Below are 16854 nucleotides of genomic sequence, written 5' to 3'. Positions count from 1 at the left end.
AGTGGTGTAGAACTACACTACATCATATTCATAGCTGCATCTGCTATTTTACTTTCTCATGAAATCTTGTTTCAATCTGCTTTACGTACAGTATCTATGTACTTCTATATGATCATTTTTCTTTCCTCCCTCTTTATGCTCTAGTTTACTCGGTTCTGAAAGGTGAAAATGCTGGCTTGAGTTTTTAAATAGCAAGAAATTTGAAAGTATAATTTTTGTTTCACAGTCTCTTCCCATGTTGTGCTGCCCATCATTATTATATATGAGGAGAGGGAGGCGAAGACAAGGTGTGACCATGTTGTGCTTTATAACAATCAGTGCACGCTTTTCCGATGGCACATTTAGCATAGGATGGAAGGGGGAAAAAAAAGCCAAGCAGCAATGAAGCGAAAGTGAACCTTAGAGGACTCAGCAGTTTGCTAATCCGGTGGCACTCTAATCACGTCGAGCTTCATTAGCAGGCTTTCCACTTCTACTCCAAAACCGCATAATCCTCCACTTTCTGTTTTTGTGTTTCATAGGGACACATAGCCCTATCATGCCGAATCCATTACTCTGCCTTCAGCATAATACACCGGAACATTCTAATTCAAAGGCAACTGAAGTGATAGAATTTTGAGTTTGAACAAAATTTTGCACGCAACCATTTTTACATTTTTTGTGTGGTGTTACTAAGAAAGTGGTTAGCATGTAGGCCAGTCTCTGTGGTGCAAAGACTAGCAGAGCATTGTAATATGCTAGTAATATTTGTCCGTTCCTCCAACAGACTTAGTGATGCTTGTGAGGTGGTTGGTTGTTTTTCCTCAAGATTATTCCAATGTAAAAAATTTGTGTCGTGGCTCAAAAAGGTTGAAAAACACTGGTATATATCATATGTTCCCACCAGTATGCCAATTGTAATGTATGTGAACAAAAATGATAAATAATCACAACTCATGGCACAACAAGAACAGAACAGAAAGGACACAGAGCATGAATTTGTTCATTGCTCTGTGTGCATCATCTGAACAAATAATTAAGTTGAATGATTATTTTGTGGGTGGCACGGCAGGCTAGTGGTTAGCGTGCAGACCTCACAGCTAGGAGACCCGAGTTCAATCCCACATACCCGGTTTCCTCCCACATTCCAAAAACATGCTAGGTTAATTGGTGACTCTAAATTGTCCATAGGTATGAATGTGAGTGTGAATGGTTGTTTGTCTATATGTGCCCTGTGATTGGCTGGCCACCAGTCCAGGGTGTACCCCGCCTCTCACCCCAAGACAGCTGGGATAGGCTCCAGCACTCCCCGCACCCCTCGTTAATGAATATTGCTCATCACCAAGAGATTTACATTCCGACTTAACTTTCTGCAACTGTGATTAAATGTGATTAATTATGAGTTAACTGGGAAAAATTAATCACAATTAATTCATATATAATATTGCATATTTGGTTGGTAAACAACCTCTCTGAGGCTCGTACTGGTGGATGGTGACTTCAAAACACCCCAGTTTTTAGAATGCTTAATAAAACCCACTTTCTTTGACCACCTTTGAACGCAACGTCTCCAGTTCCTCTTTGTCTATATGTGCCCTGTGATTGGCTGGCAACCAGTCCAGGGTGTACCCCGCCTCTTGCCCGAAGACAGCTGGGATAGGCTCCAGCACTCCCCGCGACCCTCGTCAGGATAAGCGGTAGAAAATGAATGAATGATTATTTTGTGCATTAAGGGTGTTTAAACTTGAATATTTAATGTATATTGATGTTCCAATAGCTGTGAGTGGGGATTGCCACAAAAATGTGGCTTTATATTTGGGTGTATGTGCCAAATAAAAAAAATGATATTATATATGAAGGGTACCTTAGAAGCAAAGAAAAAAAGCGTGCACTTATTGCCACATCTGTCAAAATAGTAATCCTAATATCATGGAGTCTCAGCTGAGAAAGGGGAGCACAGTGGAAGTTCCATGAAGCAGAGTTCACCGGGGCTCCATAATCCAATTTGTCATTAATTAGCCTGGAGACACAAAAGGATGTTCGGGGGACAGGAGGTGGATGGTGGAAGATCCAATCAAGGAGCCAAAAGACCTCAGAGGAGGGAGGAAAAATCTATCATCATGTTTTTAAGAGGTCCTCTTCATTCGCTCCGTTTTGGTTTTTCTGCTGCTCGCTACTAACAAAATGACCAAGTAATATGATTTGAAGCACGTGTGCTAATAGAAATACAATAGACAGGTGGCTACATGGCTATGATTACTAAACCATCCTCCAAAGAACCCACCAAAGAAGAAGCCCAGCTATGTTTGTTATATATTTTTATTACGGTGTAACATTTTAGCGTTTGTTAGCATGTACTGAACCGTAAGCCATTGTCCACCAGCTAACATTATTAGCGGTTGACTCTGTAGTTCTTGGCCCGACTAGCACAGTTTCACTAAAGACTCTACTTTTTTAATTGATCACAGCTGCAAAATAACCCACAATGGAGGCAAATTAATCTAGTCCATCTATTTTATATGCCGCTTATCTTCACTTAGGTCGCAGGTTGTTAGTAAAACATGACGTTACATCACATGACCTGAACACTGCATGTATTCTGCCATAACATTATGGTAATGGTAATGGTTTAATTTCATTTGAACATGCATCAGATTACAATTGAATGCATCACATAATCAGTTCACAGTTCCACATGTCCAAAAGGAGTAGGAAGAAGCAAAGCTTATTAAATCCTACCCCTCCATGGTACTTTTACAATCAGTAAGTGTTACATTTGTTCACTTCCTGCTTTCCTAATATAGTTTAAGTTTAAAAAAATGTTGTTTTGTTTTTATCATGTACCGAAGTACGAGGTGATATGACCATCCAATGATGATATCCTTTTTTGCAGTACATTTAGTGAGTGAAGATTGCTTTTATAGTTATTAGCCCATATTTCCACACAATAAGTAAGATATGGTAAAACCAGAGAGCAATAAAGAGTGTGGAGTGATTTCTGATTGAGAACAAATTTTGTTTTGTTCAATATTGAAATATTTCTTGTCACCTTATGTTGTATATTTGTAATATGAGGTTTCCCGCTCATATTTTCATCTATTGTGATCCCCAGAAATAAATTTTCCTTCACCCTTTCAATGTCTACACCGTCTATTTGTATTTGCTGGTGCGTGTCCTTTCTGCTGTTAGCAAACATTTTAGTTTTACTTAGGTTCAAGGACAATCTATTATCATCAAACCATCTTTTTAATAAGACCATTTCTTCTCTGACCTTTCTAATGATTTCTTCTGTGCTCCCTCCAGAACAAAAAGCAGTGGTATCATCACAGACGTGACATAGTGAAAAAAGGTTATCCTCATTTTGTGTGGAAGTGGTAAGTCATTACCGCTTCTTACTTTATCTTCCCTACTACATTAGAAAACATTCATTCATTCATTCATTTATTGATGTTTCAAATAAGTTATTCTTTTATTTTTCTGCAGTGCTCGCATGGTCAGTGCATAAGCCATGTGGTGTAAACAAAGAATAAAAGCAGTCGATGTTACCGTTATAAATTAGATGTTGTCAAGAATGTGTGCAACATCCCACATTATCTGATTCAAAGATGGGTGATAAGTAATACCGTAAACACACACAGAGGAGCTGTCAACATGATGCACATCACAGATCTCCACACATGACAAGTATGTATTAGAGACAATTTCACAGCAAAAATGAGAGTGTTTTTTTTTCTAACATGCATGAAATGACCAGCGAATCCTGCAGCAAGGTGACACATATGCTGGAAGGTGGCCAAAGCCTGTTAAAAGGCAGTCATCATATGCTGGACTGACGTGTTTGGATGATAAATGCTTTACTCCAAGGACACCTCAGCACATTTTAATGGCTCCTCATACATGAAAGCTCGTTCATTTCAACCCCCTCCCCTACTCAAAAAGATACATGAATTTGGTGGTATTAGCACTCTAAATGGAAATCAGGGTCTCATTTTAATCAATACAAGAATGTCCCTGTCAACATTTTATATTTCACACACATAACGGCGCCCTGAGTCACCTTTGTCACTCTACTTTTCTAACCTAGCCATAAAAGTGTCCAGACTTGGTTTTTTTTTTAAGGAGCGAGTCGTCTCTGGGCTGATTTTTTTGCTTGGAAGTGTGAGCTAAAATGTGTGTACATGCTGCCAGTCCATCTGTGTTGATTTATCTTGGAGATGATAAAAGTATCTTTGTGCTATGTGACAACTGGAGATGTTGCGTTCAAAGGTGGTCAAAGAAAGTGGGTTTTATTAAGCATTCCAAAAACTGGGGTGTTTTGAAGTCACCATCCACCAGTACAAGCCTGGAGAGGTTCTTCACCAACCAAATATGCAATATTATATATTCATTCATCGTGATTAATTTTTCCCACTTAACTCATAATTAATCACATTTAATCGCAGTTGCAAAAAGTTAAGTCGGAATGTAAATCTCTTGGTGATGAGCAATATTCATTCACAAGGGTTGTGGGGGTGCTGGAGCCTATCCCAGCTATCTTGGGGTGAGAGGCGGGGTACACCCTGGACTGGTCGCCATCCAATCACAGGGCACATATAGACAAACAACCATTCACACTCACATTCATACCTATGGACAATTTGGAGTCACGTATGCACGGAGAGAACAGGGTGGAATTGAACCCTGGTCTCCTAGCTGTGAGGTCTGCGCGCTAACCACTCGACTGCCCTGCAGCCATATATTATAGTAATATTATATATAATGTATTAGCAATATAAAGCCAGCAAATATTTTCTTTATGCGTTCCCACACAGCATCAGCAAAAATACAGTTAAGTAGTAGTTGTACTATTGTATTGCAGTACAGCGTGGGGCAAAGTTAGAAGGTGCGTTCAAGTGCTGTCAAGCAAAGTGGCACAAAATGCTCCCATTAAACATGCAAAAACTGTATATTATTTTTTGATACATACAACTTGATGTACAGTAATTGAGTATAGTAGTATATGCATATCAAATTGCTCATCACCAAGAGATTTATATTCCAACTTAACTTAACTGCAATTAAATGTGATTAATGATGAGTTAACTGGTCAAAAAATTAATCACGATTAAATATTTTTTGTGACTGGCAACCCTTATATATATACATATATTATATATATATACTTTGTATCCAAGTCCACATATATAACACACACACACAATTAGCCACATGTTGTGCACTGCACATCTCCACAGGCTCCTGAATGCACCTGCACCCGGAGAGACATGCACAGCATTTACAGTAATAGGCCTGTCTATCAACATGATGGGTTCTCCTTTCCTGGGCAGGGAGAGAAGATTGATTCACAGGCAGGAAATAGAAAGAGCTTCAGATTCGGTTCACATGTTCGATTTCAGAATGGTTTCACTTGTGTTGCATTGCCCCTAAAGGTCGAATGAATAAACACTTGCCAGAAATGTTTATAATAACTATCATATTAAGTCTTGTGGAGTCTACAATGACTCCAGAGAGAGAAGAGTTCCTCTTACAAGTCCCAGACTAATGTACTGTATTACGACAATGACCCCTACCCTCAAAGTAAACACAGGTACAACATGTTGTTCCTGTCCACTGAGGACATTGGTCCTAATTAGACATAAAAGTCAAATGTTGCATATGTTGCCAGTTGTAATAGCGACACAGGGATATTTGTCAACTTCCCTGGCTGTGATTCTAGTTCCTGTTGACTACACACACAAACACAATGCCGGCAGCGGCAAAGTGCGATCAATGAAGCATAATTGGCGTCTAGCAGGTGCTGCACTCTCCAGCTGCGAGCACAACGCTCCTGTCTCCCCCTTCGTCTTCGTAAAGAGCAGCAGGAGCTACACACACACACACAATCATGGGTATTATAAACATCTTCCTTTGCCAACACAACACGACAAAGTTTGATTACATTGTTCAACCTTAATGTACAGTTCGCCTGATGTGACATGAAAAAACTGAATATACACTTACGGGAAGTGACTGACTAATAGCGCTGACGCTTCTTTCAGTTTGATCCTGACAAATGAGATGACACACACACACACACACACATAGAAATACACACACACACACGCACACACGCACACAGCCAAAGGCCCATCTCAGCATGATTACCATCAGCAAGCTTCTCGCACTAAGACAAAGCCATAAAACACACTCACCTCTCACTTCATTTGCACACACACCATTTCATCAATCGGCTTCTTTTCCTTCCCTCTGAGTTCATACACATCACACGTACATGCCCTTGTCGTCTCACACACACATATATGTGCCATGTTTGCCATCCAGTTGCATCTTTCCACTGAATAACCTCAACTGGTCGATGGTATTGATTACGATCACGCCATAACATTTTCTAATTAAAACCCAGCTAGCACCTTGGAGCCAATCCAAACTTATCATCATTGTGCCAAATGTGCACAGACAGACAGACAGATAGAAGGTGTGTAAATGGACACAGTGTAAGAGAATGAATAAACAGGTGGAAGGCTGTCTTGATAGATCAATATAATGGAAAACAAAACAACATTATTATTATTATTATTATCATCATTATTACCATCATCATCAATATACCATCAGATCAATAAAATGGAAAACATAACAACATGCAACCAACAGCTACCTATATGGCATTATTATTATTATTATTATTATTATTATTATTATTATTATTATTATTATTATTATTATTATTATTATTATTATTATTATTATTATTATTATTATTATTATTATTATTATTATTATTATTATTATTATTATTATTATTATTATTATTATTATTATTATTATCATCATTATTACCATCATCATTATTACCATCATCATCAATATACCATCAGATCAATAAAATGGAAAACAAAACAACATGCAACCAATATAACAGCTACCTATATGGCATTATTATAATATTACTATTATTATTATTGTTGTTGTTGTTGTGGTTGTTGTTGTTGTTATCATTATTATTATTATTATTATTATTATTATTATTATTATTATTATTATTATTATTATTATTATTTTCGTTAATCTGAATAATAAGGATGAAAGTTGTGTTGGTGCGTCACTGGAGTGTTCACCATTTAATTTGCAGCGATGATGCAACAGCGAATCAGGAGGGGAGCTTAATGCCAGTTGACTGGAGCCATTGCAAAAGATACGCTGCCCCCCCCCCCCCCAAAAAAAAACAGCAAAGAACTCTCCCAATGCTAACGTGTGTCTATGTTATCTTATTCATGTCTAATATGTCTTATTCTATATGATTACATCCATTCTTTTGGTTAATTCAAGTGACTATAGGGGTGTTATTTCATGTCTACAAAGCTCTAATAATGTTTAATTATACTTAACCAACTAAACTTTTTTTTTCTAGCTCAGGACAGTGACTCCACCAAAGGCTGTGTGCAATGTGGAAGAAGAAAAGACTAGATAAGATATCTATACATGCAGGACTCTAATGCAGACCTGTTTGCAAAGGTCAGTCCAAACAGTCTTATCACACCGAGGCAGCAGCCAGCCAACCTTTGAATATCCTCCTGCAACCTCTGTTAGCGTCTGCTCCCTTTCTAGTGTCACCCCCCCCTTCTGACTCGGAGACAACATGCTAACCACTGGGCTACTGTGCTTTGAAATGGAATTAATAACACAACATGTAACCATTTATTGTCATTTCCAATTACACTTAATATAATACACAGAATTATCAGCATAGTTTTTTTCATGTGGAAAAATGTAAGTATGAAGCACCAACATGAAGGTCACATCTGTATTTTTCTTTTTCTTTAGTGTGGCCATGTTGTATCTGCAGCCTGTACCCCCCCCCCCCCCCCACCCTCGTGATTCCATCTGCAGACATGTGAGTGCCAGCAGAATGCATTCATCATTTAAAACGCCTCATTAGGAATTCCCGCGCTTGAACTGCTGGGCTTGCAGCTGCATCCACTCTGTGCAAGGTGTGTGTATGTGTGTGTTTGTGTGTGTTTTTGTGCGTATGTGTGTGCTCAACTCATGTTTGCTTCTCTTCGATATGTGTGCGTCCAGGTATGTCGCGGAGCCTACAGTATCCGCTCCATACTCCCTCCTCATGATTAATGCATGTGCAGAGAGATTCCTCGTCCACCTCACCTTCTTCCCCATCCTACTTTCCCAGAATAGACCTGATCCTCGCCATGCAGGAGGAAAGATAAGTCTTCCCGCCCCATCGCTGGCACTCAGCTCAGAGGATGAGTTTGAAAAGCAAAGAGGGAGCGAGAAAGGGTGAGAAGATAAGAGGAAGGGAAAGGAGGAGGACGATCATGATAAAAGAGCCATGAGAACATCTTAAGGTAGACTGTGTGTAGTATAGTTAATATAGTGACCCCTATAGGTTGGATTTAAAATGCATTGATAAACATGTCCACAGTCACACTGTTATTTAAAGGGGACCTATTATGTAGTTAGAATGTTGTATTCTCGCGTTCAACGATGCCAAAGTTTGGGATAATGATGTTTCCGCATTTGGAAGTGAGCCCTGAAAGACGTTGATGATGGCTGAAAATGCTCAGTTTGAAAAGGCGTGGTAAAACCATTCCTTTGTGATGTCACAAAGGGGTCTACTTCCTTATATGTAAACTCTCTGCCCTCCCCCAAGCTCTAAGGAAGCGGAATTGCTAATAGCTCTACCCGAGGTAGTCCCAGAAACTTCCGACTGTCTCCACTTCCGGATCGGATTCGGGATCCAACACGTATAACTGTATGTTAAAAAGATAAATCGCCTTTTATCAACACCTATAAGGTTAAGGTTAAGGTTTCTATGCCCTCGTGATGGCTGACATCATGTAGAATAGTGGTTATCCAAAGTGGGGTATGCGTACCCCAAGGGGTACTTGAATAGAAAACAAATGTAAGGGGTACGTAACTGTAAAAAGTTTGGGAACCACTGATGTAGAAAATTAAAAATGTATACAGACGGCTGCACGGCGATTGATTGGTTAGCACCGCAGCAAGGAGACCCGAGTTCAATTCCACCCTCCGCCAGCTCTGTGTGGAGTTTGCATGTTCTCCCCATGTATGCGTGGGTTCCTCCCACATTCCAAAACCATGCTAGGTTAATTGGCGACTCCAAATTGATATGTTTGTCTATATGTGCCCTGTGATTGGCTGGCGACCAGTCCAGGGTGTACCACCACCTCTCGCCCAAAGACAGCTGGGATAGGCTCCAGCACCCCCGCGACCCTCGTGAGGTTAAGCGGTAGAAAATGCTGTGGGTTTTCACGGGAACCATGAAATCTAAAGAAATGTACCTGAATAGGTACAGATTCTGGAAGAACTAGAAAGCTTTGTGTGCTGGTTATTGTGTGTAGCTGCTCTATAGGAGTCCACAACTCAATACAAAGGGTCAAAAGATGAGCATAATAGGTCCAATTTAACAATACACCTGTGCATTGTTGTGCTTGAAATCCTTTCATTCATTCATTCATTCATTCATTTTCTACCGCTTTTCCTCACGAGGGTCGCGGCGGGTGCTGGAGCCTATCCCAGCTGTCTTGGGGCGAGAGACAGGGTACACCCTGGACTGGTCGCCAGCCAATCACAGGGCACATATGTGCTTTAAATCATCTGTTATTAATAATTTTACACTAAAAGCAACATGATAATATTAGAAATCACCTTTCAGTATATCTGATTTTCTGATTATTTGATTTACAGGTAAAAAAAACAGCCACAGATCGAGAAAGCCCAATGTGCAGATTTCTTGCAGAAACCAATTACACGCTCCCTCTTTCACACACATGTCTGTCTGTCAGCAGCCGTGTGTGCACACTGAGTCTAAAATTAGTATGCAGTGTGTTGAACAACAAACAGGCTGCAGGGAGGGAGGAAGATGTGCTGGCAAAAGACTGTGATGACAAATGGCAGCGAGAGAGAGAGAGAGAGAAGAGGGATATAGTCATGTCAGAAACACGAGCGCATTATCATCAAGAAACATCGTAACAGGAAGTGAAGTAGCTATTCTCTCTTAGTGCTTATCTGGAGACAAATATTTAAGCGTAGGTGGAGGTCTGTGTTCGCATTGTTCGCATGAGCAATGCTTTTATTTACTTTGGTGAAAGGCTTTCCCTATTTGCTGGTATTACTTTACTGCCGGAGTGAGTAGAACACTCACCAGTATGACTGCTAAAGACACAAGTAAATACTGTAATCCGCCACAACAAGCTGACTAATGTCTGCTTCTTGTGGTCTCATCTCAAGACCTGTAAACCTCTTTAAAAATGAAATGCAAATGAATCTCTCATGTGTGGGTGTTTCAAAATCCCTTATTCATATTCATATGAGCTGCAACACTCACTTTCCATTTAAAGTGATGAATTGACAATGGTAACTCACACTGATGAAAATGGGCTCATGTGGTCGATTCCGGGATGCCACTTACATAAGAGAGGGAAAGTGTTTCCTGTTAAACATTTCTAAGCCACATTTGACCTCATAAAATGCTCCATAGTGATGGCTGACATCATGTAGAATAGTGGTTATCCAAAGTAGGGTATATATAGAAATAGAAAAAAAAATGTAGGGGGTACGTGACTGAAAAAAGTTTGGGAACCACTGATGTAGAAAATCTAAAACAAAATGTTTATAGACGACTGCACGGTGATGAAGTGGTAAGCACGCAGGACTCACAGCAAGGAGACCCGAGTTCAATTCCACCCTCGGCCATCTCTGTGTGGAGTTTGCATGTTCTCTCCGTGTATGCGTGGGTTCCTCCCACATTCCAAAACCATGCTAGGTTAATTGGCAACTCCGAATTGGTATGTTTGTCTATATGTGCCCTGTGATTGGCTGGCCACCAGTCCAGGGTGTACCCTGCCTTTCGCCCGAAGACTGCTGGGTTAGGCTCCAGCACACCCGCACCAGGGGCGTCACTCGGTTCTGAGGATGGGGGGGGGGGGCTAAGCCCCCTGGAGATGCACAGGATATGAATGAATGTATTAGACATTCAAAAAAATCCAAAAAACAAATAATGAACAAGAACCGGGATATAACTTTTCAATTATATAATATTCATTATTATATTATTAATTAGCCTCTTATTGTTACTATCACCATTATTCTTCTTCTGATTATTACTACTAGTAGTAGTAGTAGGCTAGTATTAGCCTGCTTGCTTTTGCCCTAATATATGAAATTTGTCAGAGATTTTTTGGGAAAAAAAAAATCAGGCTGCACGGCGGACAAGTGGTTAGCACGCAGACCTCACAGCTAGGAGACCCGGGTTCAATTCCACCCTCTGCCATCTCTGTGTGGAGTTTGCATGTTCTCCCTGTGCATGCGTGGGTTTTCTCCGGGTACTCCGGTTTCCTCCCACATTCCAAAAACATGCTAGGTTTATTGGCGACTCCAAATTGTCCATACATATGAATGTGAGTGTGAATGGTTGTTTGTCTATATGTGCCCTGTGATTGATTGGCTGGCGCCCAGTCCAGGGTGTACCGAAGACAGCTGGGATAGGCTCCAGCACCCCCCCACGACCCTCATGAGGATAAGCGGTAGAAAATGAATGAATGAATGAATGAATGAAAAAAATCAATAAAAAATATAAAATTATTTAGGGGGGCTTAAGAACAATACAATCCTAAAATCCTAAAATAGGCCTAATGATGCCACTGGTATGCACATCTCTGCCTTGCATGTTGCACTACTAATTCCGGGTCAAAACAATTAAACAACATTGCAGTAATAAAATGCACAACAACCTGATTAAAACAACCATAATCTCTTGAGCTGATCCTCCTAATTGCCGTCATTCTCGTGGCTTTATCTGCTAAATGCTCTCTGATTGGCACTTATTAGATGGGCTGGACAGAAGACACATGACTTTACTACATGTGTCATGTGACATGCACAGTACAGCTTATTCAATGGTCCTGTTGGTCAGTGGGAGCGGATTGGACAGACAGAAGCGCTACATACCTCAGTGAGGTGTGGGTTGGGGTTGAATCCACACTGGTTACACACGGTGGCCTTACACTGGGTACAGGTGTTGTAGTTGGGCACAGCTGGTGGGTTGGAGAGCTCGGTGGTGGTGCACACCGGACATAATTTGCTTCTCGGCATGGGGGCGATCTGTGGCACCGAGTAGGGCGAAGTGGGCGTCATACCGCGGTCCGGTGACACAGACGGAGAGCGGCCCGTTCTGGAGCCACCTGAACTGTTGAAGTCAACTTGGAGGTTTCGACGGGAGGCGTGTTGTCCAGGACTCTGTCCAGCATGGGTTCCCATGTTGGACCCCCCTGAACCATGGCCCATTCCATGGGCAGAGCCTTGCCCCGTGCCAGAGCCCTGGCTTGACTGCATGTGACGTGGGGAGGTGTGATTATCATGGGTGGCCAGACGATAGGGTTCACCGCTTCGAGAGCCTATACCTCCTCCTGTGGCCATTCCTCCTCCGCTTCCCATTCCTGTTCCCATTCCTCCTCCGATGCCACCTCCAATTCCTCCTCCCATGCCACCTCCCATGCTCCCTACCATGTTGCCTCCCATGCCACCTCCCATGCCCCCCATTCCTCCAATGCCTCCCATCCCTCCTTGCTGCATGCCAGGCTTGGGGCTACCCATCTGACCCACTGCAGCCCTGGAGGAGAAAGACAAAAGAGACGCAAATTAGTCCACACAAAGGAAATACATCTGCATGAATTTAACCAGATATTTAATCATAAACCTGAGATATTGTGATTATGGCTACAATATTTAACCTGCCCATCTGTGGACAGTGAAAAGCAAACAAGCCAATCACAATGTTTAATATAAACTGCAATATGATGGCAATATGATTAGTAGGCAAGTATTCATGTACATTCATTCATTCATTTTCTACCGCTTTTCCTCACGAGGGTCGCGGGGGTGCTGGAGCCTATCCCAGCTGTCTTTGGGCGAGAGGTGGTGGTACACTCCGGACTGGTGGCCAGCCAGAAAATCACAGGGCACATATAGACAAACAACCATTCACACTCACATTCATACCTATGAACAATTTGGGGTCGCCAATTAACCTAGCATGTTTTTGGAATGTGGGAGGAAACCGGAGTACCCGGAGAAAACCCACGCATGCACGGGGAGAACATGCAAACTCCACACAGAGATAGCCGAGGGTGGAATTGAACCCTAACTGTGAGGTCTGCGTGCTAACCACCCCACCGCCGTGCAGCCCTATGTCTTGACACAAGCATATAAAGCAAAAAAAATCATGCCCCCCCCCACCACCACATCTGTGCTCATCAAAAAAAATATTTTTTTATTTTGCTCACAATTTTTGGGATGGGTTGCGGGGAGGGCCCAAGGGGGTTTGCTGTGTCATTGTTTCATAATTGCATCATAAATGCCCATTGTTGTTTTTTCTTTGCCGTATATGTACTAGCACTTGAGGTACCCGGTCTCTCAAAGTCCCCTGAGTGGGGGTCCCCTAAAAGCCGGGACCCCAGGCAAATGCCTGGTTTGCCTTTTGGCAAACGTTTGCTCACCCCTGTACTACAAATTCAAAAACTACTCTTTCTTGCATCAAAAATTAAATCATAAACAGTAAAAATAAACCTTTTAATTACTGTAAGTATGTAACTATAGAAAAGTTAACAGTATTTGGACAAAGACTCAATTAAGAATGATAAATGTCAATATATTTCCCGACAGTTCCATTATCTTCTTACAACCAGACAAACACAAACAGTATTTTTTAATGAGTCTAGGCTGCAGATTATAGTAGAGAAAGGACCTCCAAACATCCACAGGCATTGAGTAATTCAAGTAGAAAGTACAAAGCATAACACACACATACACATACAAAGACCTACTTCATACACACACCACAGGATGACTAAATATATATTTTTTTAACATTATACAGTGTAGTTCATTCATTCATTCATTTTCTACCGCTTTTCCTCATGAGGGTCGCGGGGTGCTGGAGCCTATCCCAGCTGTCTTTGGGCGAGAGGCGGGGTACACCCTGGACTGGTGGCCAGCCAATCACAGGGCACATATAGACAAACAACCATTCACACTCACATTCATACCTATGGACAATTTGGAGTCGCCAATTAACCTAGCATGTTTTTGGAATGTGGGAGGAAACCAGAGTCCCTGGAAAAAAACCCACGCATGCACGGGGAGAACATGCAAACTCCACACAGACATGGCCAAGGATGGACTCGAACTCGGGTCTCCTAGCTGTGAGGCCTGCTCACTAACCATTCATACCGTGCGCTCACAACACAATATTTTAAAGTGTATAGTATGTTTTGTTTGTTTACATTTTTTACAGCATGCAAACTCCACACAGAGATGGTCGAGGGTGGAACTGAACCCTGGTCTCCTAGCTGAGGTCTGCACACTAACCACTTGTCCACCGTGCATGCTACAGTGTAGTTGTACAAGGCAAATTGTAACATAAGGCGACCATTACAATTCAAGGCATACTATTTTTACTATTTTTAGCTGGAATTCAATTACTTTCCATCGTACTCCATTACCTGAGATGTCATAGATTAAAACATTATTTGATGAATTAATTTTAAAGAAATAATATGTAAGTGAAAGTGCTGATTAACTGAAAAAATCCTTTTGATCTCCAACTTTAGTCGTCTCTACCGACACCTCAAAGGAGAAGCAAGGCATTAAAAATGCATGCGGCAGTACAGGAGCTGTAATGCACGAGCGAATACATTTGTGTGCACGCTTTCATCATATGTGCCGTGATGGTTGGTGTGAGTCAACATAGCTCCACTGATTCATCCAGCAGAGTGGTGGAGGAAGACGAAATAAGAGGCTTAAACTGCCAAAGGAGCTGATGAAGGAAGGGAGGTACAAGAAAGAAGGAGGAGGAGGAGAACTTGGGTTGAGTGCACTGCTGCGTTAATATGCACACTCACTCGCTATATTATAAATGTATGCTTTATTGAGATCCATTACATTCATTGGCAATGGAGGCCCGATGGCGAAAAAACATAAACATGCTCGCAGCTTTCAGGACAGAGTGGGCGGCTATGAGGTCAAAGTTCACTGTGAACAACACTAAGCATGCCGGCTTTGTGTGTGTGTTTTGTTGCGTATTCAATAGGAGTGAGCGCAGAGGAGGAAATGAGTGAGATATTTATCTGCTTCAGCCTCTGCTAAAGACCTTCAATTGATCTTTTCCATCTCACTCTGCTGCATCAGCTGATTTCTCGGCTGGCTACACAACCATGGAGGACGTAATCCATGAATTTAAGCCTGTGATGTAAATCTTACATTGCTCTTAAATGTCAGTGGCACAGTTTTATACATCTAATCCACGCTATTGCCTTTCTAGCAGTTGTAGTGTTGTGTCATTGAAATGACTTGAAAGGCAGCTGTACTATATGGACAGTATGTATATGCATCCATGTGTGTACTTTATGTGTACCAACTGTGACTCTGGTAATTCACCACAAAGACAAGTCATCCGATACAATGAGCATTCACTCAAATATCTGCAGGCACAAAAATATTCAAACACTCAAACACCTATGAAGGGTGTCAGTCCCTGAGGGAGGTGTGAGATGCTAATCAAATCCAGCCCCCTTGACAGGAAACCGTAGTGCATGCATTCCATTTGTAGTGAAAAAGACATTTGCCATAGCACTTTGTCACATGAAATTCATTTTAAGGCTGTCACTACATGACAAAACAACAGTGGGTGCTATAAACACCCAAGAGTATGCAACCTTTTTTCACTAAAAGCTACATACTATTTTGGAGCTACTATTTTATTTTTTTATTGGGATCCAACACATATGGCCGTAACTTCTGAGTAATATTTATTTTCTGAACAATGACAACGGGACAAAAGTAGATTTTTTTTATTATACGTATATTTGGCCTTAAGGGCTCATTTCCTGCTATGGAATAACGCCATCCTTCCTACGTCTCATTCATCATCTTTATGTCTAGCCTAGCATAATGACCGCTTACTAGCTTGGATAGCAAAACGGGTTATCCAGACAATGTTAGAAATAGGCTGCATGGCGGTCGTGTGGTTAGCACACAGACCTCACAGCTAAGAGACCAGAGTTCATATGTCCGTATCTTAAAAGAAATACAGCTGAATAGGTGCAGATTCTGGAAAGTAGTTTTGTAGTAGTAGAAACTAGAAAGTTTTCTGTGTTGGTTGTTAGTACATACCAAAACAACAGTGGGTGCTATAAACACTCGCCCAAGAGTATGGAACCCTTTTTCACTGAAGGCGACATACTATTTTGGAGCTACTATTTTATTTTTTTATTGGCATCCAACACATATGTCAGTATCTTAAAAGAAATACAGCTGAATAGGTGCAGATTCTGGAAGAACTAGAAAGTTTTCTGTGCTGGTTATTGTGTGTAGCTGCTCTATAGGAGTCCACAACTCAATACAAAAGGCCGAAAGGGCACTTTGTCACATGAAATTCATTTTAAGGCTGTCAAGTACATACCAAAACAACAGTGGGTGCTATAAACACTCGCCCAAAAGTAGGCAACCCTTTTTCACTGAAGGCTACACACTATTTTGGAGCTACTATATTTTTTTTTTGGGGGGGGGGGGGGGGGGGGGATTCCAACACATATGGCCGTATCTGATAAAAAATACAGATGAATAGGTGCAGATTCTGGAAGAACTAGAAAGTTTTCTGTGTTGGTTATTGTGTGTAGCTGCTCTATAGGAGTCCACAACTCAAAACAAAGGGACGAAAGGGCACTTTGTCACATGAAATTAATTTTAAGGCTGTCAAGTACAGACCAAAACAACAGTTGGTGCTATAAAGACTCGCCCAAGAGTATTTAACCCTTTTTCACTGAAGGCTACATACTA

At 41.3% G+C, this 16854-nt stretch overlaps 1 protein-coding gene across 4 annotated transcripts in view; it reads right to left on the bottom strand.

Annotated features, from left to right (window-relative positions):
• The window catches only part of bsna (bassoon presynaptic cytomatrix protein a), a 73838-nt gene that overhangs the window by 49646 nt on the left and 7338 nt on the right, over nucleotides 1–16854 (bottom strand). For all 4 annotated transcript variants that reach the window (XM_058084001.1, XM_058084002.1, XM_058084003.1 and 1 more), the window contains exon 2: nucleotides 11968–12628. In XM_058084001.1, the coding sequence (XP_057939984.1) occupies nucleotides 11968–12628 (661 nt within the window). The remainder of the gene's footprint in view (nucleotides 1–11967; nucleotides 12629–16854) is intronic.

This window comes from Doryrhamphus excisus, chromosome 10 (genome assembly GCF_030265055.1).
Source record: "Doryrhamphus excisus isolate RoL2022-K1 chromosome 10, RoL_Dexc_1.0, whole genome shotgun sequence".
Lineage (NCBI taxonomy): Eukaryota > Metazoa > Chordata > Actinopteri > Syngnathiformes > Syngnathidae > Doryrhamphus > Doryrhamphus excisus.
The sequence above is the reverse complement of the archived record's forward strand: the minus strand, read 5'-3'. Positions and strand labels throughout refer to the sequence as shown.